At 37.0% G+C, this 27,969-nt stretch overlaps 1 protein-coding gene across 4 annotated transcripts; it reads left to right on the forward strand.

Moving 5' to 3' along the window:
- Positions 1-642: 642 nt before the first annotated feature.
- brdt (bromodomain, testis-specific) lies at positions 643-27,945 on the forward strand. 4 transcript variants are annotated; one of them, XM_056459805.1, is made up of 21 exons: positions 643-1,368; positions 3,191-3,489; positions 3,615-3,752; positions 3,869-4,010; positions 4,118-4,242; positions 5,539-5,904; positions 5,982-6,110; positions 8,356-8,568; positions 11,382-11,560; positions 11,672-11,946; positions 14,823-14,915; positions 15,002-15,130; positions 16,486-16,547; positions 16,698-16,857; positions 17,060-17,401; positions 18,161-18,249; positions 20,804-20,915; positions 21,012-21,079; positions 21,159-21,352; positions 21,636-21,834; positions 26,718-27,945. In XM_056459805.1, exons 2-21 carry the CDS (start codon positions 3,292-3,294, stop codon positions 26,784-26,786), a joined length of 3,282 nt encoding a protein of 1,093 aa, XP_056315780.1. In that variant the 5' UTR covers positions 643-1,368; positions 3,191-3,291; the 3' UTR covers positions 26,787-27,945. The 4 variants fall into 4 exon arrangements, with proteins under 4 accessions (XP_056315780.1, XP_056315781.1, XP_056315783.1 ...); XM_056459806.1 differs by having other exon boundaries at positions 643-952; XM_056459807.1 differs by having other exon boundaries at positions 652-754.
- Positions 27,946-27,969: the final 24 nt, after the last annotated feature.

Below are 27,969 nucleotides of genomic sequence, written 5' to 3' on the forward strand. Positions count from 1 at the left end.
TATATATATATATATATATATATATATATATATATATATATATATATATATATATATATATATATAGTTTCAGCGTGTATTTGACTAAATGAAAAGCTTGTGATTATTTGTATGTCTGTTCAAGAGATTTTTTTATTTTATTTATTTATTGGAAAAACAAAATCCAAATACATCAAAATGGCATTCAACTTCACAAATGATGTATCCCACATGGAAGGCTCAACATAAAAATCAAAAAACATACAATCAAAAAAACAAACAAATGCATAACAGTCTCAACATCCATTCTCCAAAAATCACAAGATTCAGAAAGATCAACTTTATATCTCTTGAGAAACTGGTTGGTTAGATATATTATGTATTTTAAAAGTAGATTTCACTGGCTTTATTAGTGACACAATATTTGTTGTTATAAATCCAGATAATGTGCCAATTGATATTCTCAAATTGGTTATTAAAAAAAGTAGTTGTGTCTAAAAGTTGCAGAATAATGAATCAAACTATTAAGAATTGTATTATTACATGGTCTGTATAAGAGATTCAGAACACAAAAGATGAGGACTACGTCAGATAAGCGTCAACCGGTGGCCAATCACTGTCAAGATAGTGCGCGTGCGCATTAGCTCATGTTCACCACCCCTCAGCGCTTTATCATATCATAGTTGCCTTTGTGAGAATTTTCAAGCTGCAGAGATGATCGATGTTCAACTCTCATCAGAAGCTGACAACCAAAGCCACGGAAAAGAGACAAAATGTAACCATTTAGCTGACACTTAAGAGAAGAATTGAGCTGTGGCTATCGACAGTATGTTCTGGAAGGGTCATGTGATGTCCGGAGACCAGTTATGGTTGCACTTTAAAAAAAAATACTCTGACGCACGTCTCAGGAGTTCGACCGCCGCCGTACAAATAAACGTGCTCAATTGTAAAACAGCGTTTCGGTCGAAGACAGGTATAAAACAAAAGAATGTTACGGAGGGATACATTTTAAAACAAAGTTTTCTCGGTTTTAAAGGCGCGAGGGGGAAGAAGGGAGCACGTGAGGGGTCTTGTCCAATGGGATTGGGCGCTTTCAGCAGGAGGGTATAAATACCAGGCGGTTGCCGTGAGAGACGTCGGCCATTGATGACTAACCTTTCACAGAAACGAGTTATTTCAAACGTATACATGTTTATGGTGTTAATTTGGTCTGCTGGCTAAGAAGGCTAAGCTAAAATCTTTGAAGCGTTTTCAGAGAGGTTTTTTCGGGCCCAAAGCATCAACAAGATCCTTCGGTTGGTGAAGTTTTCCAGCTGAGCTCCTTCTGCCCTGCAGCGTCTGTCTCAGTTCGACCGTTTAAACTTTCTTTGTTGTGCCCGAGACGGAAAGGTAAATTTTGGGTCCAAGTTGAGCTAGCTTCATTTAGCTGGCGGAATGGCTATGGGAGGGACTGTTAGCTGAGCTCAATTTCAGCATCTGACGGGGCGGGGTAATGTGTGGCTAGCTGTGCTAGCGCTAGCCGGGCGCCATTTTGTGGCTCAAGGCTTGCTAACACCATTATCGGGGAATTCATGTAAACTAATCTCTCATTACTTAAAATGTGTTATATAGCTGAATACGTTGCAAAGTATCCATAAAGCTGACGATTTCTGCAGAGGCGACACCTCTGTGGCGTTTTTATCGAAACGGAAGTTGGTGTTGCGTCATCCAATGTTGCAAGAGGTCGTCGAGTTTATATAACACGCATTGTCCAGGATTGAGGACAAGCTAAATGTTGCGTATAAAGGCACCATATGGCATATCTCACCCCAATGGCTGTATGGAGTCGTATTTGATCGACTATTATCATATACGTTAGCGTTTTTTGTTGATAAACAGAGTTTCTGTCTGCTTTAACGTTAGACGAAAGTCATTCTCCTTTGTGCAGTTTTCCATTTGTCCAATTGACATGCGTTTGACTACAACAAAACAAGGATAAATTGTCACAGCGTCGATACCTTTTGTAAAGACGAATTGTAAAATGTTAAAAATAAACACGAACTACTATTTTTGTTTTATTTTACAACTGATCATTGTCAATGGAAATTTACAACCTTGCTTTCTCCCCTGTCCTAAAAAAACATTCCCTCCCCATTCATAATCAGACCAGTGTGGAACGAAATGTTTTATAGCATTCAAAAATAAAATAAAAATTGCATTTTACATTTTATTTTCCTAATTGTTTTTCTTGTATAAATAAATTTGTAAGTCCTTAGCCTTCTTGTACCATGTTTTTGTTTGTTTCTATAACTTTTTTTAAATAAAGTGCACTTAATGATCAATTTAACATTTGTAAATGTTTTTAATTGAGTAAAAGTATATTTTACTGAACCGGATGATGACCTTTTAGATTGGGGTAAGTGCCGTAAGAATAACCTTTGTTGGTAAGCTAAATAAAGCTTGCTCACACGTAAATTAAAGAAATTCCATTTAGTTTTGTTAAAGCTTTTTTTAAAGGTAAGTTTATGTGTAAATTCAACCGAAATCCCAAGTATTTGAAGAGGGTAGTGAATTTTAGAGATACATTATTTTTCTTTTTTTTAAATTCACATTTTTATGTGGATTTGACACTAGTTTTCAAAAGTAATTCCTAATTATTATCATTATTTTTAATCTCCTGGGAAAATGTTGCATAAGCAATTTAATTTAAAAGCACAAGTCCATTTTATAATGTAATAGATATCTAATCTGTGTACTGTGGTATTTGTATATTTATGGGCGAAAAATAATTGCCAGCATGTTAAGACTTTGATTTATGGGATTTTAGTTGACAATTTATACATTTGGTAATCTTTTATTATTATAATTTTCTATATTCGATAAAGTAATTCAGATTCTTGCTTTAAAATGCTTTTTTTATGTCGAGAGTGAAGCTAAAAAGCATTATAGCAGTGTGCTTTTATTAGACAATAGATGGCAGTGCATACCACATAAATCCTGCTGTAGTCCTGCACACTAGACTACCATATGAGATTAACTGATTTGGCACAGCATGTGTGCGTTACTAAAAAGAAATTGTACTTGATATGAGCTCCTACATATACACTTGTCACAAAATGACTTCTGATTCAAATAGGCTTGTTCTCTGCTGTAGTTTTCTGCTTTGCCTAAAGATAATAAACAGCAGTGCAGAATGGTATGAGGATGTTGACACTGCTCTCCCTGTTTACAGTGGCACAGACAGTGGATCTGTAATGCTCGCTGAGCTGCCTAGGTGTAGCAGCGAAAACCCTTTTCTTACCGTCAGCAGCACTTCCAGGATCAGCTCAGGCCATGTCTGATGTGAAACCCCCACAGCATTACACCATGAATGGGAATCCCCCTCCCCCTGAGTTCAAGAACCCCAAAAAGCCTGGCCGCCTCACCAATCATTTGCAATATATAGAAAAAGTGGTGATTAAGGCCCTGTGGAAACATCACTTCTCCTGGCCATTCAGACAGCCAGTGGATGCAGTCAGACTCCATTTGCCAGTAAGTATCAAGGTGCAATGTCATTGAGTTTTATTGATTGTAAATTCACCTCTTTTGACTTTAAAAACAATAATAATTTGCTGAAATGTACCTGTGATCTCAGGATTTCTAATTTTGATTTTTAGGATTATTATACAATCATCAAAAACCCAATGGACTTGAGCACCATTAGAAAGCGTCTTGAGAACAATTACTACTGGAAAGCGATGGAGTGTGTTGAAGACTTTAACACCATGTTTACAAATTGTTATGTCTACAATCGGGTTAGTAATATCATGATTCCACCCCCCCCCCCAATCCCTTTGTAATTGAGTTTCAAATAAAAAAATTAGAATGCAGTAAATGTCTGACATTATTTTGTGCGTGTGCGTAATTCCAGCCTGGGGATGACATTGTTCTGATGGCTCAAGTCCTTGAGAAACTTTTTTTGGAGAAGGTGGCAGAGATGCCTGAGGATGAGTATGAGATGTCTGCTCTGACAACTAAGGGTCCAGTTAAAGGCGCAAGGAAGTCTACAATAGGTATGTTTATTATAAGGATTTAAGAACTGGTTGAATTTTATACCTATGTTTATATAATTCAGACGGTTGGCCATGGATGTAAACTTTGCCATTGCATATTTCTGCAGGGTTAAAGAAGAGGCCACCGTCTCCAATGTCTGAGGTTGTTTTCCAGCAAACCGTGACCGTCATTCCTCCACATGCTCTTCACACAATTCCTTCTGCTCCCCTGTCTGCACAGCTCACAGCAAAAGTAGGTTCCCCTTAAACAAGACTGTCAAACACGTTATGTCACAGCAGTATTACGTGTTGCAGTGAATTTGGATCAATTTACAAGTTTTGAATTGTATAATGGACACATAGTAATAACTGGTTTGATGTGAAAATCCCTTTGCTTCCTGACTTTAATGAAAAATATGATGAAATACACAGCCAGTGTTTTTGTTGGTAGCTTTCTGACTTTGACTTCCTGCTCATAATGAGCTGAATTAGCAGATTTTTCTATTTTGCATGCTGGTCATGTGAATTTGCAATATAGAAACACAAAAACCTGTCTATTTTAAAACTAACAATTGAATGCTGTTACTTTATCAATTTACCTATGCATTTAAAATTAAATATTGACTTTTTTCCCTAAAAAACTTCACTTTGCAGATTTGTTGTGATCACTCTCGGGTATAAATGCTTAGTTAAGGAGCAATATGTGTTTGTAAAGATAACTCAATAGCTATGATTCCATCCAAAAATGCGAATTAACTTTTGCACAAAACTGGATTATCGCTTAAAAGATGTGCAAATAAAGCAGCATTACCATCCAACGAGTCAAAATGAACAAAACGGTCACTTCCCGATTAACTGGCACCAAATATCAACAGTAAAAATGGAATTTGCTGCAGTAGTAGAAGCTGTGTGAATCTTTTCTTCATTCAATAAATGACTTTCAACTCAGAAGCCAATCCTGACAAGCAGTGAACGTGCGGTGGCGTTTGAAGGCATGAGACGCGGAGCACAGACGCTCTTGACAGTTCTGGAGGTCATTAATAATATAATAACACTAATACTGAAGCACTTAATTTTAGAATGTCCAAAACAACATTTCAGATGTTTTACAGTGTGCTCAGTCTGCTGGTTTATCCATTTGCGCACATTTTTATCACATGATCTCTTATAACAAAATCACATGACCTTTTTTTAATGCGCATACTGGAATTTGTTCAGTAAAAAAGTTTCTATCGCAGTTTATGCACATCTTCTCTGATCGAATAAAGTTTATCCTACTCAGTTATGCGCATATCCAAAATGTGCATAAAAATAGGTGGATGGAAACATAGTTATTGAAAGGTGTGTGTATATATATATATATATATATATATATATATATATATATATATATATATATATATATATATATATATATATATATATATATATATATATATATATATATATATATAAAGAGTTTCTTCTGTTGAACACCGCAGGAGATATTTTGAAGAAAGCTGAGAATCTGACCAATGGTTAACAAACGAATGGTTTTGTTTTCTTTTAGTTGAAAAATGGCGTGAAAAGAAAAGCCGATACTACGACCCCTTCTGCTTCTTCCATCCCCAGCTGTGAGTCATCACCTTGTGTAACAGAACCAAAAGTCCTTAAGTTATTCTCTAGACGAGGCAGTGGCCGACCTATCAAACCTCCATGCAAAGACCTTCCTGAATCCCCACCTCAGCATCAGGTGGGCCGAAGGACCAAACTCCCAGAGAGACTCAAATACTGCAATGCCATCCTAAAAGAGATGTTTTCCAAAAAGCATTCAGCTTATGCCTGGCCCTTTTATAAACCTGTGGATGCTGAGACACTTGGCCTTCTTGATTATCATGAAATCATTCACCAACCAATGGATATGAGCACCATCAAAGTGAGTAGCACTGTTGTGTTCATGTTTCTGGATTGATCTTTTGCTGACTATTACAGCATTTATTTTTTTCTTAACAGAAAAAGATGGAAGCTCGCGAATACATGGATGCATTGCAGTTTGCTGCAGATATGCGGCTCATGTTCTCAAACTGCTACAAATACAATCCACCCGGCCATGAGGTAGTAAGCATGGCAAGGAAACTTCAGGTTTGTATTTAGGTGGTTTTATCTTTCTTCAGAGTTTTTGTGTTACTCTTCCAGTTTTGAAGAAAATATAATTATATTCACGTTGTTTGAATTTTGATGTTTGAGAAAATGTAATGGGTCACAATCCCACTTTATCTATTCTTCCTTTTTTTTCGTTACTTCTTTATTTACTAACTGTACCTTAAAGGTTGTAGTTGGGTCAAAACTAGGGATGCTCCGATCAGGATTTTTGCAGCTGATAATGAGTAGCCATTCCTTGTCATTGTGATCGGCTAAAAATGAGCACTGATTCTAATGCTTCAAGCTTTATAATACATTGAGCACGTTTTCCCTCTATGAACCTTAAGAGAAGATCTTGACTTACTTAAGAGAATAAATGAAGGGTACAGCATATAATACCTTAAACACGTCTCCTATAACCATTTAGGTGTGAATGTGTCATGGCCAGAAGCAGCTTTACAGAAAATAATTCATCCGTTCGTTTTACTTTGGCTTAGTCCCTTATTTATCAGGGATTGCAACAGCGGAATGAACCACCACAGAAAATAATATAACACACGTATAAAAAAAATAAAAAATTAAAATGCAATTTGGAAACATTGCAAATGATGAAAGAAGAATTTAACATGTCTCAATCAAGAACAAGTTTATAGTGCACATTTGATGTGTAAGAAGTAAAAGTGCACACCTATAAATCTACTGCTTTACTAAAAGGAAAGAGGTCTATAAACTACTGTTTATAGCAATGAGTGTATTACAAGAGTTTATAATATTAAATATTCATGTTAAAAAAAAGTTTTATTTATCTAATAATTCCAGCCAGCTTTTAGTGAACTTGCAATATTGTCAAAACAGAACTTTCAGTTGTTATAAAAAGGCCTATATGCATGCAGGACCATTCAAATATTTTGCTGGTCTTCTACTATTAACCGCAGATCACTCAGAGATGAAGGGATTTGCTCTCGCGATATCTTCACTGCTCTATTCATTTAATTGAAGAAATGTAATGCTTAGAACATCACTGTGCCTCTCGAGATCTGTTGTCTTGCTGATTCACTCTTGTCGCCATGATTTCAGAGTATTTTAACTCATTTTGGGGGATCAAAGGGCCGAAAAGTTTTTCGGGAGAATCGCGGAGCTTCCGGGAGAGGTCAGGTTGGATGAGATGCTAGATTGGGGTGAACGCGTCACAGCAGCTCAAAACAGCGGAGATACAATGGCTGCACTTGCAAACAAAGAGAGCATTACTCGCGTGGGTCGCGCCAATAAACTAAACAGAGGTCCCATCAAATCTGTATATATTTTAGCTGCTGCTCCGAGTGCATTATGCTCCCACGCATAACCTGTGTTGTGGCTGTTGTTGGCTATACATAATATACAGCAGCGTCTTCGGTCCTGTTAGATGTGGCATGCAGTCTCATTCCCATACAGCAGAGAGTGACTGTAGAACTCCACTGTGCACTATTCAGAGAGCTGAAATTTGTTATTGCGCGACCATGTAGAGGCAGAAATCACATGCTGTTGTGTAAATAAGATATTACATACGGCTATTTAGCTTGTTTATTAAAAGTTGTGAGCTGGTGGTATATATAAAGTACAATTAACTTCATGGGGGGTGGGGCACCCCCTTAATATAATGGTAGGGGAAACACTGACACTAGCTTATACATATCCTTGAAGGCTAACATACTGATACTAGCTTTAAAAAAATGTTATTTTAATTTCACTGGACCTGTAACTTTTGATATCACACCATACATAGACTGTCACACTATGTATTTAAAAAAAAAAAAACTCTTAGTTTAGTAAATAGTGCGTATTATTATTATTATTATTATTATTATTATTATTATTATTATTTATTTTTTTATTTTATTTTTTTAATATAATTTTTTTATTTATTGATTTTTCATCTTTGTTTTACCAATATCTTCATATAGGGCAATTTATTTAAAATGTATTTGTTTTCTAGATGACTTGATAAACAAGGTTGTCAGTCACATCACAGGACAACAAATTTTAACTTTTTGTAGTGGTTCCAAAAAAAATGTAAAAAGTTTTACCATTTTGTAGCATTTTTAGGTCAATACTAATTATAATAATTATTGCCATGTGTGACGGAAAACTGCAACATCGTATCAACTATCCATATAGATTTCAGGATGTTCTAACTTTCCTAGCAGGGTATATATTTAGTTTACTGTTTGTTTTTAATTATTTCATTTGTTTTATTTTTTTTGCCCAGGATGTTTTTGAGTTTCGCTTCTCCAAGATTCCTGATGAGCCGAAGAATGCAAATCCAACCTCTAGTCAAAACAGAGTAAAGAAGGAGAGAGCACGCAGTCCGTCCAGCTCTGAAAGCAGCGACAGTGAATCATCATCTCCTGAAAACTCCTCTGACAATGAAGAGGAGGATGAAGAGGAGAGAGCGCACAGGCTTGCCAGTCTAGAGGAACAGGTAACTTTTTGCATTGTTTAAGTCCAATACACACATTTGCTGTTTAATGACATCGTATCTCCTGGTTAGGGTTGGGTACTGAAACCCGGTGCCATTTTAGCACCGGTACCTTTGTAACCGATATGTACGGGATCAAATCAGCATATGAATTTTGGTGCCTAATTTCGGTGCCACTGGTGCTGCGACAAGGACGTAAGAAGCATCAAAGGCACTCGTATGCGTTGTGTGACAACATCTGTAAACATTTAATCCTAAACAACTTTGAGGAATACGGACAGGCTATATCAGGCGATTGTTATAGTCCCTTAGGGAATTGGACACATACATTCAGCCTAGTTTTCGGTGAGCGAAAGCGACATTCTTCAGATCAACACGCATGATCGCGTTCATCAAATTTGCTTAAACTAAGCATTCTAAAGCGTATTTTACAAGCAAGGATTCTGACACAGCAACATGGTTTACAAAAGTTGCGTGTAAGGGGGAAACATGTCAAACTTAATGACACATTTGAGGGCTCAAAAAGGCAAAGGAATGCCTCTCTTGCGCGCTCTAGGTGTCGCGTGCAATCGATCCCTCTGCTTTCGCGGCACTTGCTCTCTCTGTGACGGTGTTGCACAAGTTGACGCCCTAATTGACACAAGTAATAAAAAGATTAAACTTCAGTCATGTTCATGTTGTGAAACACTATCAAAATGTCTACTGTTGATGATATTAGACTTCTGTTTTCAATAGCGATTTTAACACTTTTAATATAGGAAGTCCTCAGCTATGCAGAGACCATTATTTATCAGAAATCTAGTGTACATAGTTTTATGTTAGGAAATGCAGTCTTGAATTTACAAACAGTCGGCAAGTACAAAAGAACAGATGTAACAGTCAAATGTAGTTTTCAGTCACGCTCATGAAAGTAATATTCAACTCGTTTAGTTTTGCCTTCATTCATTTTTTTTTATTTCCGTCTTCAACACATGCTTTATTTACAACACATTTTTAAACATAACTAAGTTTAACTAATTTCTAATATCTACTTTTTTATCTTCTCCATGGTGACAGTCAGTGCAAAACATTTTACTAGTTATTTTGCAAGACAGTTGTATTCAGACAAAGTCCCTTTAAGTATTTTATAGTCTTTTATTCAGATTAAAGTGTAATTTAAAGACTTAATCAGTTGACTACGAAAGTTTAAATAATTAGTCAAATTATTTTGTAACTGATTTGTTGTATCAAAAATATACAGTAAATATTTCTTAAGGAGGCTAATAATACTGACCTTTTATTTAAATTAAAAACTGCTTTTATTCACGAAATAAACAATAAGAAATAGGACTTATTATGACTCCAGAATAATTATTTTATTTTAGGAAACACTGTGAAAAATTTCAGAAACATGATTTTAAATTAATGGGAGGACAAAATAAATTGACTTCAACTGTAGGCCTATCTGTTAAAGTTTACAGGTGAAACAATGTGCCTTGATGTACTTGAATAGAAATGTTATCCTACACCAGTACCATGTTACTCGTCAAATAAATTAACATGGAAGATTATTTAGAATTTAACTTATTTAATTATCTTGTTTATGAAGACTGCAGAGTGATGCATGAAAAAAATTATTTACTTAGAATAGTTAAACTTCGAATAATTCTTAAGTATTTTGTGATGTATATGTTAAAATGTGCTCCCAAAAGTATGTGTCCCCCCCCCCCCACAGGTTAATAGTTAGCTAATGTAATTTCATAATGCAAATCTTAAATTCATTCCAACCAACAAATGATCAAAGGAAATATATTAATGTAATTCAAATATATAAAATATGAATTGATGTAAATTATATTGTTCTATTAAAATTATTTTTAAAATATTTTTTCAAGTAAAAGATTTTTCTAGAGTCATCCACCATAATTTTGTGGCTAAAAAGTATTGGTTCAGGCACCGGTATCGTTTTAAAAGTATTGATTTAGCACCGGTATCGAAAAAAACCCAAACGATACCCAACCCTACTCCTGATGTGTCAACATCTCAAAAAAGCTTTTAATTATATGGTTTTTTTTAGTAGTTTTGTTATGTATACTTTTACAGTGGAAAAACTCCTTGATGCACAAAATAAAAGGGGCATATATGAATCTATGTACTTTGTTGGACTAGATAAAAGTAAAAGTGCTATGGTAATTATTTTGCTATTAGCAAAGTGAAAAACGCCCAAGCAGACCCTCTATTTACTTCATGATTCTGCGACTACTGAATTTAATGCAAAATCAAGCAAATGTTGTAAACTTTCCACATATTTTGGAGAGTCGGGACACTGTTCAATTTCCTACTGCTCTACCAAGCGCCATCTGCATATTTTTACGTTCAAAAGCAAAGTATTCACGAATAGAATGTGCTCGCCTGGTGTGCAAAGCCTGAAGTTGTTAATGCAAACTTCTCATCTGGTGTGTGATTTGAATTGTGACATTATCACAATGCTCATTCAAAGCCTCTTTGCTTTCTAAACTTCTACATATTGTATATTTGCATCATGTCGTCATAAGCATATCCGAATTAAGATGCGTACATTTGTGTATATTTTCACAGCAGAGCAATCAGAAAATGTCAAGAAATTTGCCGCAAATTTAGCAAATACTTACCATATAATTAAGCATTTTCGTTTTGGGGGACTGCATAGGCCATCGAATTCTTAGTTATATATTTGGGTTTGTATATTGCCCAGTTGTGCAGTGGTTTTGAACTTTGATTTGATAGTATAACGGTCAGTGTTGATGTATTTATTCTTATGTAACGCCATTTCTGTTTTTTTTTTTCCTATTCGTCAGCTGAAAGCAGTACGAGAGCAGTTGCAGTTACTGACCCAGACACCTCTATTGAAACCAAAGAAAAGAGAAAGATCCAAGAAGAAGAAAAAGAAAGAGAGGGAGTCCAGTAAACGAAAAGGTGAAGAAATGAAGAAACCAGCAAAAATACTTAAGCGCTCAAGCAGCAGCAAGTCATCAGGGTAAGAAAATTGTGTGTGCGTGTGTGTTGTGTTTGTTTGTTTGTTTGTTTTATGTAGAGTTTGTACTATGATGAATTCATTGGAGAAATCAGAGTTTAACTCTTTTCTTAGGCGAAAAGATAGCAGAACATGTGACTCCGAGGAAGAGATGAACACTTTGCCCATGTCTTATGAAGAGAAACGCCAACTAAGTCTAGACATTAACAAGCTTCCTGGAGACAAACTTGGAAAAGTAGTGAACATCATCAAGGCACGAGAACCGCTGCTAAGGGACACAGACCCTGAAGAGATCGAAATCGACTTTGAGACTCTCAAACCCTCAACTCTTCGAGCTCTTGAGTGCTACGTTGTCGGTTGTCTCCGGAAGAAACCAAAAGAAAGCAACAGTGAGTAATGTCAAATAACAAATATTAAGAGCTGAATATATTATATATTAACAGAAAATATCAATAGCTTTTTAGGCTGGGACAATTATATCAAATTAAATGATAGATGATCCGAAGTCCAAAGAAACAAGTGGCCTATGTATAAATGGTTTTGAACACTACAACTGTATATGAGAAGTCATGGGGAAACTTTTGTCATTCTATGGAGAAGAACTGAGTATTGTAGTATATCATCTAAAGCAGGGGCGTCAAACGTCTTTGCCCTGCACAGTTGAGTTGCAACCCTACTTCAACACGCCTACCTGTTAGTTTCAAACAAGCCTGAAGGACTCAATTAGTTTGATCAGGTGTGTTTAATTACGATTGGATCTAATGCGGCAATCACACCAATTTGAGCCTGAAAATTCTGTCATACGGCACTGCGAAAAGGGGCATGATTAAACAAGATGATTTGACATGAATAAAAAAACAAGTGATTGGTCCATATTTTAAATTTCTCTCCAGAGGTCATGTTTTGATCTTTGATTGGTCTCTTGCAGTCACATAATGTGATTCACCAAGCTTAAACTTTGCAATGCAGCAAACGACGAAACTTGTCACACGAGTTTGCGTTTTTGGTCTGTCACATTCGCATGCATATAAATGGGTCTATGGGGCAAAATGCGCAGTGTTACCATGGCTTAAACTGTCCAGAGCTGCAGCCCTCCATGAACTAAGTTTGACATCTGTGATCTAAAGCATCGGTTTTCAAACTGGGGGCTAGGGGGGCCGCAAAGAAATTCTAGACAGGGGGTAATCAATGGGCCCATCTAAATTAATTTTGTGTCCCGCGTCATTCTGTAGGTTAATGTATTTCTTTATTATAATTTGAGCTTAAAAGAACCACAAGTATTAAGCTTTATGCTTGTCATTTAAATGCAGTTGACACTTTCTCATGCAGGAAAAGAAGCACCGCTATGCATGAGAACTTTTATTGAATAAGCGCTTCCGGTGATTTTTGACGCTCGTCTGATGCACCTGACGGCGTTAACCTTTCACTTACGCTTATATCGTTTACGCTTAAACAACTAAATGAATGCTCAGGTCTATTTAACTGACTATATTTCTGTTAAAATACATGACCAATAAGAACATTATAGGTGGCTGAAAGCACTTCCCTGTATATGGCTTGCGCTGCTAAGTAATCGATCAGCTCTGCGCAGGCTTCTCTCATATGAAACGAATAGCATTTTAAAGACATGGCACAACATTGCACCTCGTCCACAGTGCGACAAGCTTTACTATTTTCATTGTACAAATATTAGACTGTTTTCTTTGCAGCATGGCAAACAAACATTTTAAAATTGTAAAGCAAAAAGTGCTGCAATCACAATGAATGGAGCTGTCATCACATCAACGAGCTCATGGAGTTTCACTCCTGTTACAATAATGACAGCTGGGAGAGCTCTGCAGATGACCTCTTACTCACATTGGTTAATAACTGGATGATTAAAAAAAAAACTAAATTGTATACACCGAGTAACACCACTAGAGCCTATAAAAATATAATGTATCTGTTTGTGTTATATTATAGGGCTAATGAATTATTAAATATTAACATTTATTAGTGCTCTATATTTAATGGAGCTCAACATATCTGCTTAAACTTTAATACTCTGAATATAAAGGCTTTTTCAAGATGTTAATCCACTTTTTTCCCACTTTTTTTAGTGTAACTAATTTAAATGCAATTTTCAGTATTGTTTTTAATAGAACAAGTTGGTAATGAACATTTTAAAGTCAACAAAGCTGCTAAAATCATGCAAAGTAAAACTTGTGGCTCTTTGAACTTGAATACCCCATTCTAGAATGCATTTAGGAAAAAAAAATTTATCAGTATAAGTCAGGATTGTCGACCTGAGTAAATTTATGATGTGCACTAAAAAAGGAATAAAAATAAACAAAACCTCAACGCACTGAACCACTACAGCCTCCATTGTAGTATTGCTAGTTACAACAGTACAGTTAACTCTTAACCATTAACAGGCTGATGAATGACAACTCTTTAAAGCTTTAAATCTTTAGATAAATTTAGACTCAGCTGTAAGGATAATTTCAGAAATGCCTAGTTGTGCATAGGCATTAAAAAAAAAGCATAAAACCTGGCATTAAACTGTGTAAACGTGATAACTCGTACACAAAATTTGGATTGATGGAATCCAGTGAGAGCAGACCACAGTGAATACTGCACTTGAAGATTTGATTGAAGCACTGAAACCGTCATCTCCACTGACATCTCACAAAAATTAATCCAGAACATGAATAATACAATTTAAAATGTTTTTAAGTTGTTAATGTGAGTTTTTTTGCGTCAAGATTAAAGCTTAAAAAATTTAAACCTTTAGGTTCAAAGGTTACAAGCAACCTGATTTATTTTTTTACATTTTCTGTTATCATTTACTCACCCTTTACCGGTTTCATACCAGTTTGAGTTTTTTTTTTTTAAAAAAACATGTTAAACACAAGGATATATATTGAAAAATGTTGGAAACTTGTAACCATTGACTTGGTATATCATAGTATTTGTTTTATTATCTACTTAGGACATCGGTGGTTACAGGTTTACAACATTTAGTATATTTTATTCTGTGCTTAACAGAAAAAAAAAACTCTTATGAAACTAAGTAAATGAGTAGATTGACAGTTTTTTTTTTTTTTTTTTTTTTTTTTTTCTTTTTTTCCCCAGGTATCCCTTTTAGTATGACTGCCTCATTCTGTAGTTTTCGTTTTTTGCTACTTAAACTGTTGTACCAAGAAAAACATTGAAACGCTAATTAAAGTTGATGAATAAAAGGAGAAAATGTAACTGATTTATGGGTGTTCCATTTTTTTTTTAGAAAACAAGCCCCCAAAGAAGTCTAAAATCAAGGAAAAGGATAAAGACCTACAACACGTAACTGGAGATCAAAACTCCAATAAAAAAAACAAAAGTAGGTATATATTTACATTTTATTCTTCTTGGAAGAAAAGAAAATCTAGATGGAGTGTAAATGGTTTTCTTTCTTTGTGTGTGCAGTTGAAACGGATGGGGAGATTAAAGACACGGCCCATCCATCTCGTCTGAGTGACAGCAGCAGCAGCTCGTCCAGCTCTGACAGCAGTAGTAGTGAATCTAGCTCCTCTGATAGCTGTGACTCTGATTCAGGTTAGCTGCTTCACACATACCCACCAACCCTTTTATTCACTCATTGCCTCGCTGTCTATGTGGCCACTGAAGCAGAAACCAAAAACTGTAAAGCTTATTTGGACCCAGCATAATAAACTCCTTCACGATTTCACTTAACACCTACAGGACATCAAAACGCACTACTGAGATCACCTTTTTTCCTTAGACCATAAAATAAAAGTGGGTGTATTTTTCTTTTTGTTTTCACAATCTGTCCCTTCTCTTTTATTGTACTTCTAAAATAAAAATGTGCACTTTTGGCTTCAGTTGAGTAAAATGATTAGTCAGCCAAGTCTGTCTCACCCTTTTTTTCCTGTAGTTTTGTTTATGTGCTGTTATTTATTTTAATTTTTTTGTTTGTTTTACAGTGTTTGATATTTTGTTCATATTTTTCTTTCACAATCACTTATTTATGTTGGTGATGTAGTTTAAGACAAGCTTGAGACCAGCTGGCTCTTGGTGTGGGTTTTTTTTTTTTTTTTTTTTCATTCTTCAGAAATTGTTTTATATTCTTCAAAGTAAAATGTACTCTGTGATAAGGCTTAAAGTAGCAGAGCACAACCGTTTGTGTTGTTCTTTAGTCCCTGCAAAGAGTTACAGCTGTTCTGTTTTAAACTGCTGCACTGATCCATTGCTTTGTGCTTCTCTTGTTAAATTACTTTGTAACTTCACCCTTTGTGCTTGTGTGATAGGTTATGCAGAAATGTGTATGTAATGATAATCTACAATAGATTGTAAAAGCATACATCAATATGGTGTATGTGAGTTCCTTGGATTGTAAACTATAGTTGGAATATGGAAGGTATGACCAAAAGCAGCCGTCATAAGAGGCAACCTACTTTAAATATACTGTGTGCGTTTTATTTTCCTAAAAAGGTATACAGATTACACTTTGAGCTTGGTGTTTGACACCCCAATTTTAATAAATAATTAAAAAAAAAAATTTCATAGACTACTGTTGTTTAAATTTAGTGTTGTGTTTTTCTTTCCTTTTTTGTTTTGTCATTTTTACGTTTACTCATCACCAAACCACTTTCCCACAAATAATGCATGTTTTCTGAGTAATTCACACATTTTGATCACTTGTATAAACTTTATTTTAAATTATTCATGCCCCTGCGGTATGAATGATTTCAGGCTTTACGGTGTATATATAATTGTATTTATTTAACAGTTATTGTGGCTGTTAAATTGCACACCATAGATCATATGTTTATTACTGAGGTTCTAATGAACTGGAAATTCCACAGAAATGATCATGGGATAGCTTTGACCTTTCCCACAGCCATGATTGAAGTGAAATGACCTCAGTGTGCGTTGTGCATGTCTTACAGAACAGAAAACTAAGAGGAAGCAAAGCAAAGGCCCTGGTCATGCCAACAAAATTAAAAACAAGGTAAAGCACACAAGCTGTTAAGAAACATGCAATATTAGATGGCCTACGCCCACTCCTATTTTCTTAGATGGCACATGGAGCATTTCACTTCGTGTAGTGACAGATATTTCCTGAGTGAAATATTGCCCCGTTGTCCCCCTCCCTGAACAGGCATTGCGGCAGGCCAATACTGAGGTAAAGGACTCTTCTTCTGCCTCAGGCGTGACGTGCCAGTCTCGCTCATCCTTACTAGTCTCAGAGGCAGGCTCCAAAGACCTGTTTGCATCACATCACGCAAAGCATCCTGCCGAGGACATCACAGCAATACCAGGTTAGGCTCAATGCCATTGTTCATACTTTTGTTCACCTAAATGTGTTTTCTGTGGTCACATCGAAATGACCTCCAGAAAATAAAATTTAATGCCTCGTTTAATTCAAAAACTACATTTGGAGGCCAAGTGGAGGTTGGCAGCTTTCATATAACAATTTAATGCATTTTTTTTGTCCATCCCTTTGTCCTCCTTCCATGGCAGCGTTACACAGTCGGCTGCCTCCTCAGCCATCCAGACCCAGCGGCAAAGCTGCCGCGCTACCTCGTAAAATCTGGACCACCCCCTCGCCACTCAGCCTACCTCCAGACCAAGCCCTCAGCCCTTTATATAACACTTCCGCCACCTTTCCCTGTAAAGACCATACAGTCACCTCAGCTAAAAGTTCCCCTGAGTCAGTCACCCCAGATCCACCAGACTCACTCCCTAAAGACCCGTCGTTCCCATGTAGTCTCTTGCTCCACCCTCCTGACCTGCAGGTATCTCAGGTTGGCCCCCCATCATCTGTTGCTGCAGAGAAACCTCCACAAAAGTCTGATAAGGAAGGTAAGAGGCCAGTGTATCGACTCGTCGCCCACTCGTCTGCCCCTCCCACGCTCACCCTCCTTCCATTTAACATTGAACATCTGCAGCCCCTTCTGTTGTTGGTTGACATTGTATGTTTCTTAAAGCTGATTTATACTTCTGCGTTAAATGCACATGGATGGTCTGCTGCAGCCTCCACACAGCAGCATACCCTTCGCACCTCTCCAAAAAAATTTTAACTACGCGTCATGACTATGCATAGCGCAAACTCTGCGATTGGTCAGCATTGATGAGTGTGGGTGGGGTCGAGAGCCGCAAGCCTGATCGAGTGTTTAACAAGTGTCGAGTTCCATGGACTTACGTGATTAAAGTTGATCCCGCCTGTGAATAAGCGAGTTTTTGTTACTTGTACAGTAAGGTAACATTACAGGTATTTTCCGTACACAAAACATCTGTGAAGAAACAAACTAGAATCTAAAACCCCTCTGTCAGTTAGCATTTTTGAAATGTTATTGCAGAGTAATGCAACAAAAAGCAGAAGTATAAATGCACCGCTACACACAAGCCATGTATCGTGGGTTATGGTGATCTCTCGACACAGAAGTATAATTCAGCCTTTAACTCGTGGTTTATTTTAGTTTTTTTATTTAGTTGGCTTGTTTTCTCCTCCAGCTGCATGTCTTTCACTAATAGCTTTGATGTACATGTCAAGCAGGATATCATTCAAGGTAACCCCCATCTCTCTCTTTCTCTTACTCTTTCTACCCCTCAACATTGCAGGCATCCCACCACTTCTATCACCTTTGACCTCACCTTCTGCAGCCATGCCTGCCACAGGATCCCAGTCTATCTCCAGTTCCCAGTTTGAGGTAATTCTGCTGAAATTGTTTCTCTTCATATGTGAAGAACCTCATTTGTACATTTGAACACACATATAAAGTTAAATTTGTAACCAAGCAAATGATTTGTCAAGAGGGAACACAAAGAAGCCAGCTGTAATTTTGCTCCATTTCTTAAATATTTGCAAGCAAATGGATTATTAGATTATCAGGGATATTTGCACAAGCGAATCCCACCATGGTGAGTAACAAGTACTGTGAAAATGGTACTAAACTCTGCTTTATGGCTTCTATGAGTGCGTGACAAGTTCTGGTTTACCTTTTGTAAAATTATAAAACTGATAACTGTCCTCTTTGGGTGTGGAAAAACACATTTGGTTTTAGTCTGCACTAGTTCTTTGGTGTCAGCTTGGTGTGTCCTGTGCCTTTAATAAATAGCATAGACCCGAAAGAATGAACCTTTGATTTAGGTATTCATACACAAGCACCAATTAAAATGTTTATTATGGTGTCTTTATGGACCCTTTTCACATTTCAGGGGTTTCTTTAGAGCGCAGTGAATGGTAGAGTTCAACAAATAATATTTTTACAATCCTATTTGCTGAAAAAACAAAAGAAAAACTCTGTGATGGTGTAATCAAAACTTTTAGAAAAAATAAGTTGTGTGAGACTGATAACAGCAGCCAGAAAAGAGAACATTGTTAAATATACTGTCCTGCTCTTACACTCTGCCGTTCAAACACCATGCACAAGGGGTAATTATTTTTTTGTAAATTGATGTAAAAATAATATAATACATGCATAAAAAACATTTTTAGTCTTGTGAAAAGGGTTCATTAAAAGAGTCTGTGCTTGCTGTATTGATAATATAGGGGGGGAAAGCTTCCCTAATCTATTCTAAATTAGTGCTGTTTGGAAACTAGGGCCGCACAATTCAAATGCTAGTTCACCTAAAAGTTGGAATATTATCAAGCTACTTTTGTATGCACAAATAACATTTTCAACAAACTCTTCTCCTGTTTCTGTATAAGGCAAGTGTTCACGTGTTGTAATTGGTTGCACTTCTGAAATATTACCTAGGATGTGCCTGTGCTTTGTTTCAAACAGAGGAAGATGCTTGTTAGGCATCTAGAGATATTGGTAACTTAATCATGCTCATAGACACTAAACGCATAATATACTGACAATGAGGAGAAAATAAAGTTTTTTATTTATTTTTTTTTTTTTTAATAAATAAAAGTCTTGAATAAAGTTATTTTGTTTTATTTGTACACAAAAGCATTCTTCTAGTTTCATAATATTCACATTTAAATTCTGCAGTTATTTCCACATACCACATAAGTGAATATATCGACTCATGACAAGCCTAGTGTAAGGGGCATGATTATTTATATGAATCGAGCACTACAAAAAGGTCTACACAAATGTTTTACTTCATATAAAGCAAAACATCATACAAATAACTGTTAAGTATTGTTTAAAGAGAGATGTTTTTGCTACTCATTCACACACAATATTGCTTTTTTTCACCGAAAACTTGACATCATAGTCGAATCATATTCAAAACCCAACAGTTAAAATCTTAAGCAGACACTTTTCACACCAGTGAAATTTGAAAGCGAACTATCCAACAGGTCTCTGTTGTCAAGTACACGGTTCATCTGACTTTTTAAATTCCCCACATGAACTGAAAGGGGTGTTGAGCTCGCTCACTGTACAGAACCCTTATCCAATCATAGCAGTGGCGAGTGGCTATTTTGATGAGAGATTTTGATGTTTTTGGAATGTATAAATCACATCAACATCATAAGTGGACCTCAGACAACAGAACAAAATAATAACCTAGTTCAATGACCCCTTTTATAAATAAACATCTAGAACTGGGCTTTTCAATTCTAACCCTCAGGATCCACTTTCTTGCTTAACACACCTGAATTAGGGTGCTTTCACACTAGCACTATTGGTCGACACGTGGGTTCGTTTGATGTCAGAGTATGGTATGTTTAGCTAGTGTGAATGTTGTCTTCTAAACTCTGGTGCGCACCCGCGAACGTACCGCACCTGAAAGAGGTGGTCTGGGGTACCGTTCGCGCAAACTCTGGTACATTTCACTTCTGACATGAATGCAATTGTACCAAATAATGTTAGTGAACCGCCAACTGTACAACAAGAATTCGTTTTTATTATGCTCAGTCGTGTGTGTGTCTGTGTCTCACTTACCTCGAGGACAAGCGGGACTGACCCAGTAAAAACAGTCATGTCTGCTCGTCTCCACGACTTCTGCAGACATCGCATGATGTTCGGAATGGTTTTTGCAGCAGATAGATGCAAATGGCTCTCTGTATTTTGGTTTTGGTAACAAAAGTAAAAGATTCTGTAAAAGCAGAATGACCATGATATGCGGACGTCTCTATTTTGGTGTATTTAGAAGTGTATTTAATCTGGATAAGAGCAAAATACAAAAAAAGTGGACCTTGGGATCGGAAATCTGTTATATATCTGTTAATAGCTACTTGTGTTTGTGTGTAATGGATAAACACTTTGGCTCAAACAGAAATAACTTGTACTCTCGCTCTCTCTGCAGCAATGCAGGTTGTTATCACCCCTGCATGAGAGTCCATTAGCCAGTATGAGGAATGAGCAGGACTGCTCAGAGACCCCAGAAGAGTCCTCTGTTCATCTGCTCAAAATACATGGTCAGCATTTTTTCCGTCAGGTTCCATTAGAGTCCTTTCCTTTTTGATTTTCCCAGTGGTTACTTGAAATTAGTTTTTTTTCTGCACATTTTCTAGAAGCTAAACATGAAGAAAGCGAGCTATGCAAGTCTATTCAAGATGCCAAATCCAACCTGCCTAAAAAGGTACAGATATTTTACACTAGTAAAGTAGTTTGAAATGTGGGCCCAATCCTCAGCATTCTCCTGTTCATGTGTATTTAAGGATATTGTCTTAAAGCATGCGGACTCCTGGACGAGCCTTGGTAAGCTGGCTACTCAAACTCCTTGCACCATCAAATCATCCAAGGAAAGTTTTCAGCAGTTCCGCAAAGTTGCCATGGAGAAAGAGGAGAGAGAGAGAGCTCGAAAGCTGCAGTTGGAGGCTGGTCGAGAGAAGAGCAGCACAGACAAAAGCTGGTAATAAAAAGGAATCATCTTTTTTAAGGCCACACTGTGTGTACTTGTCTTATGTAAGTTTTATTTTGGTGGAGTTTCAATTTCTGCATGACTGGACACTTGATTCCAGCTGACTACAGCCTCCCGTAGCTCAAAACATTGGCCAGTTTGTCAGATATGCATTATAGGTCTTATTTCATTTCACTTATTATTTACATTCTGATCCCATTGCCAATATGCTAAGTTTTCAAATAGGGTTGTTCTCGCTGAATTAGCTGACAGTTTGGCCTTTAATGATTTCTAGTTTGACGCAGCAGCCCCAGAAGACTAAGCTGGAGTGCCAGACTTCAAAGCCAGAAGTGGAGTCAGCAGAGCTGCCTCTGATGGCGGCCATCTTGGACACCGCCAAAGCCCCTGAGCCCAGTTCTGTCCTGCAGAACTCGGTTGACCGAGAACGAGAGATGGCACGCAAGAGAGAACAAGAACGCCGCAGGAGAGAGGCTGTAAGTATTTCATACATTAGGCATTTAGAGAACCAATTGACCCTTCGCTAAGCCCCGCCCTTCTTAGTTAATGTTGCTACGCCTGTCAAGCTTTCGTCCCTGCAACGTCTATCACAATGTGTATGCGCTGGTGTCAGACATTCCCAGGGATATAATTAGTCATTTTGGCGAACAGATGAGGTATCCGAGAAAGCCAGACAAAAAAAGACTGCATTATGCATTACAGGGGTATATTCACAACATAATAGGCAACCGATTAGAAAATAACTGAATCAAAATTGAAGCTAGCTTAGCCTAGCCGGATACGCTAACCATTCAATCGCTCAGTTCATGCTCTGTAGCAGAGGTGAAATTTACAAATAATCTAATAATTACAAATTAAACCGTGATTTCTCTTTTAGCCAAAAAGCCTGATAGATTAATTGTTGTGCAATGTAATATATAGCGTTACTAACCGATGAGGAAACACGCATGGACAGTGCATCTACATCATTCAGTCATAGAAAGAGCAGCCAGAAAAGGGAAACTGGATTTGTGCCGAATATTAGCATCATTTACCCATAATGATGTACACCTATCACTGTCTGTCAGTATGTTTGTGTGCTCTTTATACAGTTTCTGTTCTAATTTGCAGTTAAGTGGAAGAAATAAATAAATTGAAATGCAAGTTAAAGTATAAATAGCAGAAGTGAACAGATAGATTTTCCCCAGCAAATATTAATCAGACACCAAATAGCTCTGAAATGGACATCGAGGCTTATAAATTACTCAATAACAGCTGCGGATGAAGTATATTGATCACAAGTGCTCAGTTTGTGGTCACATCTCGGTTTTGTTCTAATGATATGTCATTTCAAATATGCGTAGCTTGAACCAGATGGAAATATGATTGCTATTAGTATGCCTACTATGGCGAGGGCTTAAATGAAGCAGTGCTCATAATATCGAGCGAAAAACAAAAAGACACCCGGGAAACATAACCTGCTTTGTATCTTTGTAAGAAACACAGTTTAGATCTGTTTAGGTGTGTGAGTTATTACTGTCAGTTTATCACGGAATGTGTCAGAAATATCGAAAACAAAACCAACTTCTCTCCACTCCTTTAGCGCACCTCACAGAGCTTGATCCATGCTGGCATTTCTCCCCTTGGATTTTAAGTTTTGAAAAGGGAAAAAATTCCACCACCCCGTCCAAACTTTAAGGATACCGGGTGTCAGATTTGCACAATCCATATGCACAACGCTCAGGCCTGTTTCCCTCGCTCGAAAGCTTGACAGAGCTCCTGCGCGTAGCTAAGGTTGCTAAGCCACGATTGGTGGGTGGCGATTTTCGGGTGTGGCTTAGCAAAGGGTCAATTAAAAATATTTGCATAATTTTGTAAATACTAGGATTTTTTTAAAGAATTGTTAATAAAAGTACAATTATTTAATAAACTTGAAAATATACAGCCACGCCCAAGATTATTCTGACTTTTTTTGAACCAGCAAGTTTTTTTTTTTTGGCACAGGCTTCTCCCAAAAGATAGTAAGACTGTGTACCTGAGGCATTATTTATTTACATTTGAACAAAAAGTGTCATGTCCAAAATGATTCATACTCTTCTCAATAATCAACAGAAAAGCCTTTATTGGCTATTACAGCAATCAAACGCTTCCTATATTTGCTGACCAGCTTTTTGAATGTTTCTTTTTGTATTTTTGCTCTTTTGCGATGAGTTCCAACTCTTTCAGGTCTTCTTGCTATCACACTGATCTTTAGCTCCCTCCACAGATTCTCAATTGGATTTAAGTCAGTACTCTGGCTGGGCCACTGCAAACATGAATGATTTTGTCTGCTAACCATTTCCTCACCACTTTTGCTGTGTATCGGGTGGTGTCCACTGGTGCCCAAAGACAAGTTTCGCTGCAGATTTCCTGATGTAAAGTGTTTTTTTTTTTTTTTTTTTTTTTTTTTTTTATGGAGCCATTTACAGTGATTGTTTCCTGGTCCACCGGCCCAAAACATTAGGTTTCCCACCACCATGTTTGACAGAGGGGACAGTGGTCCTAGGGTTGAAAAATTTTCCTTTCTCATGCCAAATGAAGGCTACAAAATTGAGGCCAAAAATTTTCGTCTTTGTCCAAATTACCAATTGCAAGGCCTAAGAGGCTTTTATCTGCCTTCTTTGGAGAAGTGGTGTCCTCATTGTTCTGTGTCCATGGAACACAGCAGTGTGCGGTGTCAGTTAGACTGTCTTCCTTGAGATGTTGCCACCAGTGATGTTTTTTTTTTTTTTTTAAACCTCTCTTACCATCCTGGCAAGCAAATGTGTCACTTTTGGCTCCTGACACTGTCCGCTGAGATTTTTGTTTTACAGTGTGTATTCAAGTCTTGTATTTTTAATACTTTGCACATAGCTACTAGAACTTCAAAACATTTAGGTATGATCTTATAGTCTATTGCTGACTTGTGAGCAGCTTCCTTGAGCTGCTTTGTCTTAGCTAGAACTGTCTGATACCATTTTATTTTTATTTTTTTTGGAACCGATTCAATCTTGATACCAAATTCTGAGTATCGATCGATACAGATCCGATCCCGATATTGTGCTGTTGGGTTTTTTTTTCTTAAAGCATTAAAAAAAAAGCATAATACTGTTTCTATAGTTCTGGCGATTTTAAACTCAAATAATATATTTTCTTTAAAAATAACAGACCTATAGGCCCACAGTATATGACAGATAGCACAATCTAACTAAAAACATGATGCTTGCTGTAAACTAGGCTACATTATTTGAGCATTCGTTATGAAATTGATCTGTTGTGGTCCAAATTATGTTTCCTTTTTTAATAAGATTTTTCTTTGAATTCTGCAATAGGCTACCACTATTGACTCTAATTGTTGGTAAAATAATCAACCTTTCAGCAAAGCCTGATATTTTCTTGCAGGTTTGACGCAGACTAAACAGTTTTAGGCCAGTTTTATTTAATAATCCCTCACCAAATCTTGCCGTGAGTGAGACAGAGAAAGTACAAAACAAGGTCTGCTTATATGCTTCAGAACCAAAAAAACCTGGTCTGTTAAATAAAATATTGATAAATAAAATTACAGTGAAATATTCAGTTTTAGAGTAGCCTAAATTAAGCAAAATTTTCTGTTAATGCTAATCCATACTGCACCCCTCTGTTTCACTTTTATTAATGTAATTAACTACTTTGACCACAATGATGAGGCTTTACAAACTGTTTGCAGCACTGAAAGTGTTCCCCTCTAAAGAATAAACTCGAGGGTAAGAGAACAGAACCTTGTAATATTACAGAATAATTTTACGGAGCGGATCACGTCTGTGCAACCGGTGCGAGAATGAATTGCTTGATGCATCACTGAGACACAGCGCGCAGCCCACCAGTATCTACGGACACTTCCAAAACAGCAGCACAAAGGAAAGAAATCAGTGCATTGAGGATCTGTCCAATGTAGTGAGCCTTTTCTAGTTTTACATTTCAGGTTTTGTGTGTGAAGAGCAGGTAATAACCCTCTCAACATGATTTAGAAACAGCAATGAACTCCTTGTGTGCAGGTCAAAATGAACTCCATCTAATGCAAAACTAAATGCATTTCTCCATTGATTACTTATTAAAAGGAACAAATAGTCTTGGAGAGTTTTTGGAGTTTTCATGAATGCGACACGCAGTTTGAATTGTGAATGTATGGAGAATGATTGATAGGCGCAGCGGCGGGAAGTGCTGAACTGAACATGAATTTAACCACTTGAATATTCATCTGCACTTCACATTAAACTATAGAATCGCTTCAGAACATGTGGGATATAGTAGGCCTACATGACAACTTTCTAGGCCCTTATAATAGGCTACCTTCATGGCTTTTGTTGGCTTATAAATTACACATGCAAGATTGGATTTGGATCTATACCAGCTGGCCCAATCCAGCAAAAATGTGCGGTATCAAATCGATGTCCGATCCAAGTATCAGGATCGGTGCATCCCTAGTAAGAATTTGCCATGGTGTGAATAATTTCAGGCTTGACTTTTATATTCAAGTGAAGTTTATTTATAAACTAATTTCGAGAGGATCACATGCTTATGATTGCTTACGGCCAGTCCCGCGTTATCCAATTCATGATTCACCAATCAGAAGATTCCTAAGCCACTATAAATACCCTAAGTTCCATATAACAGCCATCTTCGTTTTGAAGAATCCCCTCTTCCACTCTTCCTCCTTTTCTAGATGGGTGGCACGGTGGCTCAGTGTTTGGCTCTGTTGCCTCACAGCAAAAACGTCACTGATTCTAGTCCTTACCAAGCCAGCTGATGTTTCTGGGCAGAGTTTTCATGTTCTCCCCGTGCTCATGAGGGGTTTCCCAGTTTCCTCCCACCGTCCAAAAACATCCAACTTTAAGTTAATTGACTAATCCAAATCGGCACCATAGACATGCACCTAGTAAGTAGTTATCTCTTAAGAGCAATCACTATCTGTTCATTAGCCACTACAGCAGGGGAGTTCTCGAGATCTACCCGAGCTCAAACTCCCCTCTCGCCTTGCAAACAGGAGGGAGTCCCGTGCTCGAGGATCTTATGAGCACAAGGCTCTCTCCCGGGAAAGCATGCCAAACAAGCTTTATAATCAATCATCAGCTAAGTGTGAAATCTTGAATTGTATTATTGACTAAATGTTATGGTGGTGTTTGTTTGCAGCTATTTTGAGTTCTAAAATACGGTAAAAATATGTGTTCTATTACTACTGTAAACATTATTGTTTTTTTTTTTTAAACAATTTTCATTATGGTTTAATTCACATTAATCATAGAAATAATCACGTAAGTATTGCAATGCAAATCTGTTGTTTGTTGAAGAGTAATCCTTTTGTTTTTAATTGTGTTTCTTGTAGATGTCAGGAGTCATTGACATGACCATGCAAAGGGACATAATGGCGACCTTTGAGAAGAACTTGGACTGAGTTATGAACAAATTTAGAAAAGAAAATGCTTGTTTGTATTGTGCTGCTGTTCAGTGAACAGTGTACGCTCTCTTTTCTCTTCCATTACTTGCTCCACGAGTCCTGGTGACTGAAACGGGTGAAAATACTGCAATACAGCTGCATCACTTTACATTTATACTAAAATAGCGCTTGTAAAGAAAATCTGAAAACAGTAGTGGACTGTGTACGATGTTGTAAGACCAATATCTGCATCATTAACAGTGTTTGAGTGTGTATTCTTGAGTTTGTGTTATTTTGAAAAAAATGCCTGCACTGAAATGCTGCCCATTGTGAGAAACGGAGGCAGCTGAGAATGAGAAACACGTCTGATGTTTCATAACCCTTTTTTTGTGTTCCTTAACTTTTGTTATTCTGCATTTGTTTTATACCGAAGAATGTTTACTTCTCTTGATTATTGTTATTGCAATCACAATCTTTGACACATTCCATCGACTCTGCTGTATTAATATTGCGTAGCTGGTCGTCTTGCACTAGCTGTTGTCATGACTGTAAGGGATATTCCTGTGCAGGGCCTTGTGCCTGTTAATCCTATTAGCTCATATGTGTTTGACTTGATGCAGCAATTTAAACCGGAAATATGCTGGCTGCATTAAGCTTGTCCTGTTTGATTTTCTATTATATATATATATATATATATATATATATATGGCAAAACATATTTCTCTAGTGTCAGAAATGTAACATATGCATGTGTATGAATATTTAGCATTTTGTTGCTGGGGACAACCATTTTTCCCCTCTTAAGTGTCCGCCTTTGAAGAATCAGACTTATTTAGAAGAGTTATTGCACTTCCTGTATATTTGTATCCACATGGAAGTGCAGTGCCATACAGTTTCTCTCTCCGAGATGACTAGGCAGTTCTCTGTGCCTGAAGTCTGTGTTTTTCCAGAGCCGTGTTGATTCCGAGGTGTGATCTGGTGATTTGTACTGCACTGAAGACATGTTCAGAATCATTTCTCTGACTTTAATGGTTGTGACAGTTTTCATCACAAGCACTTTATTCATTAAACCACCATGCTGAGGTGTCACATGCTATTGAGGGAAAGACTAATATATTATTTCAAAGAAATCACATTCTAAAAGTTAAATCAATTAAAAAAAGGTATTTTCATTAAAGCATGTGTGCTGTGGTCATTTGAG

Source organism: Danio aesculapii, chromosome 6 (assembly GCF_903798145.1).
Source record: "Danio aesculapii chromosome 6, fDanAes4.1, whole genome shotgun sequence".
Taxonomy (NCBI): Eukaryota; Metazoa; Chordata; class Actinopteri; order Cypriniformes; family Danionidae; genus Danio; species Danio aesculapii.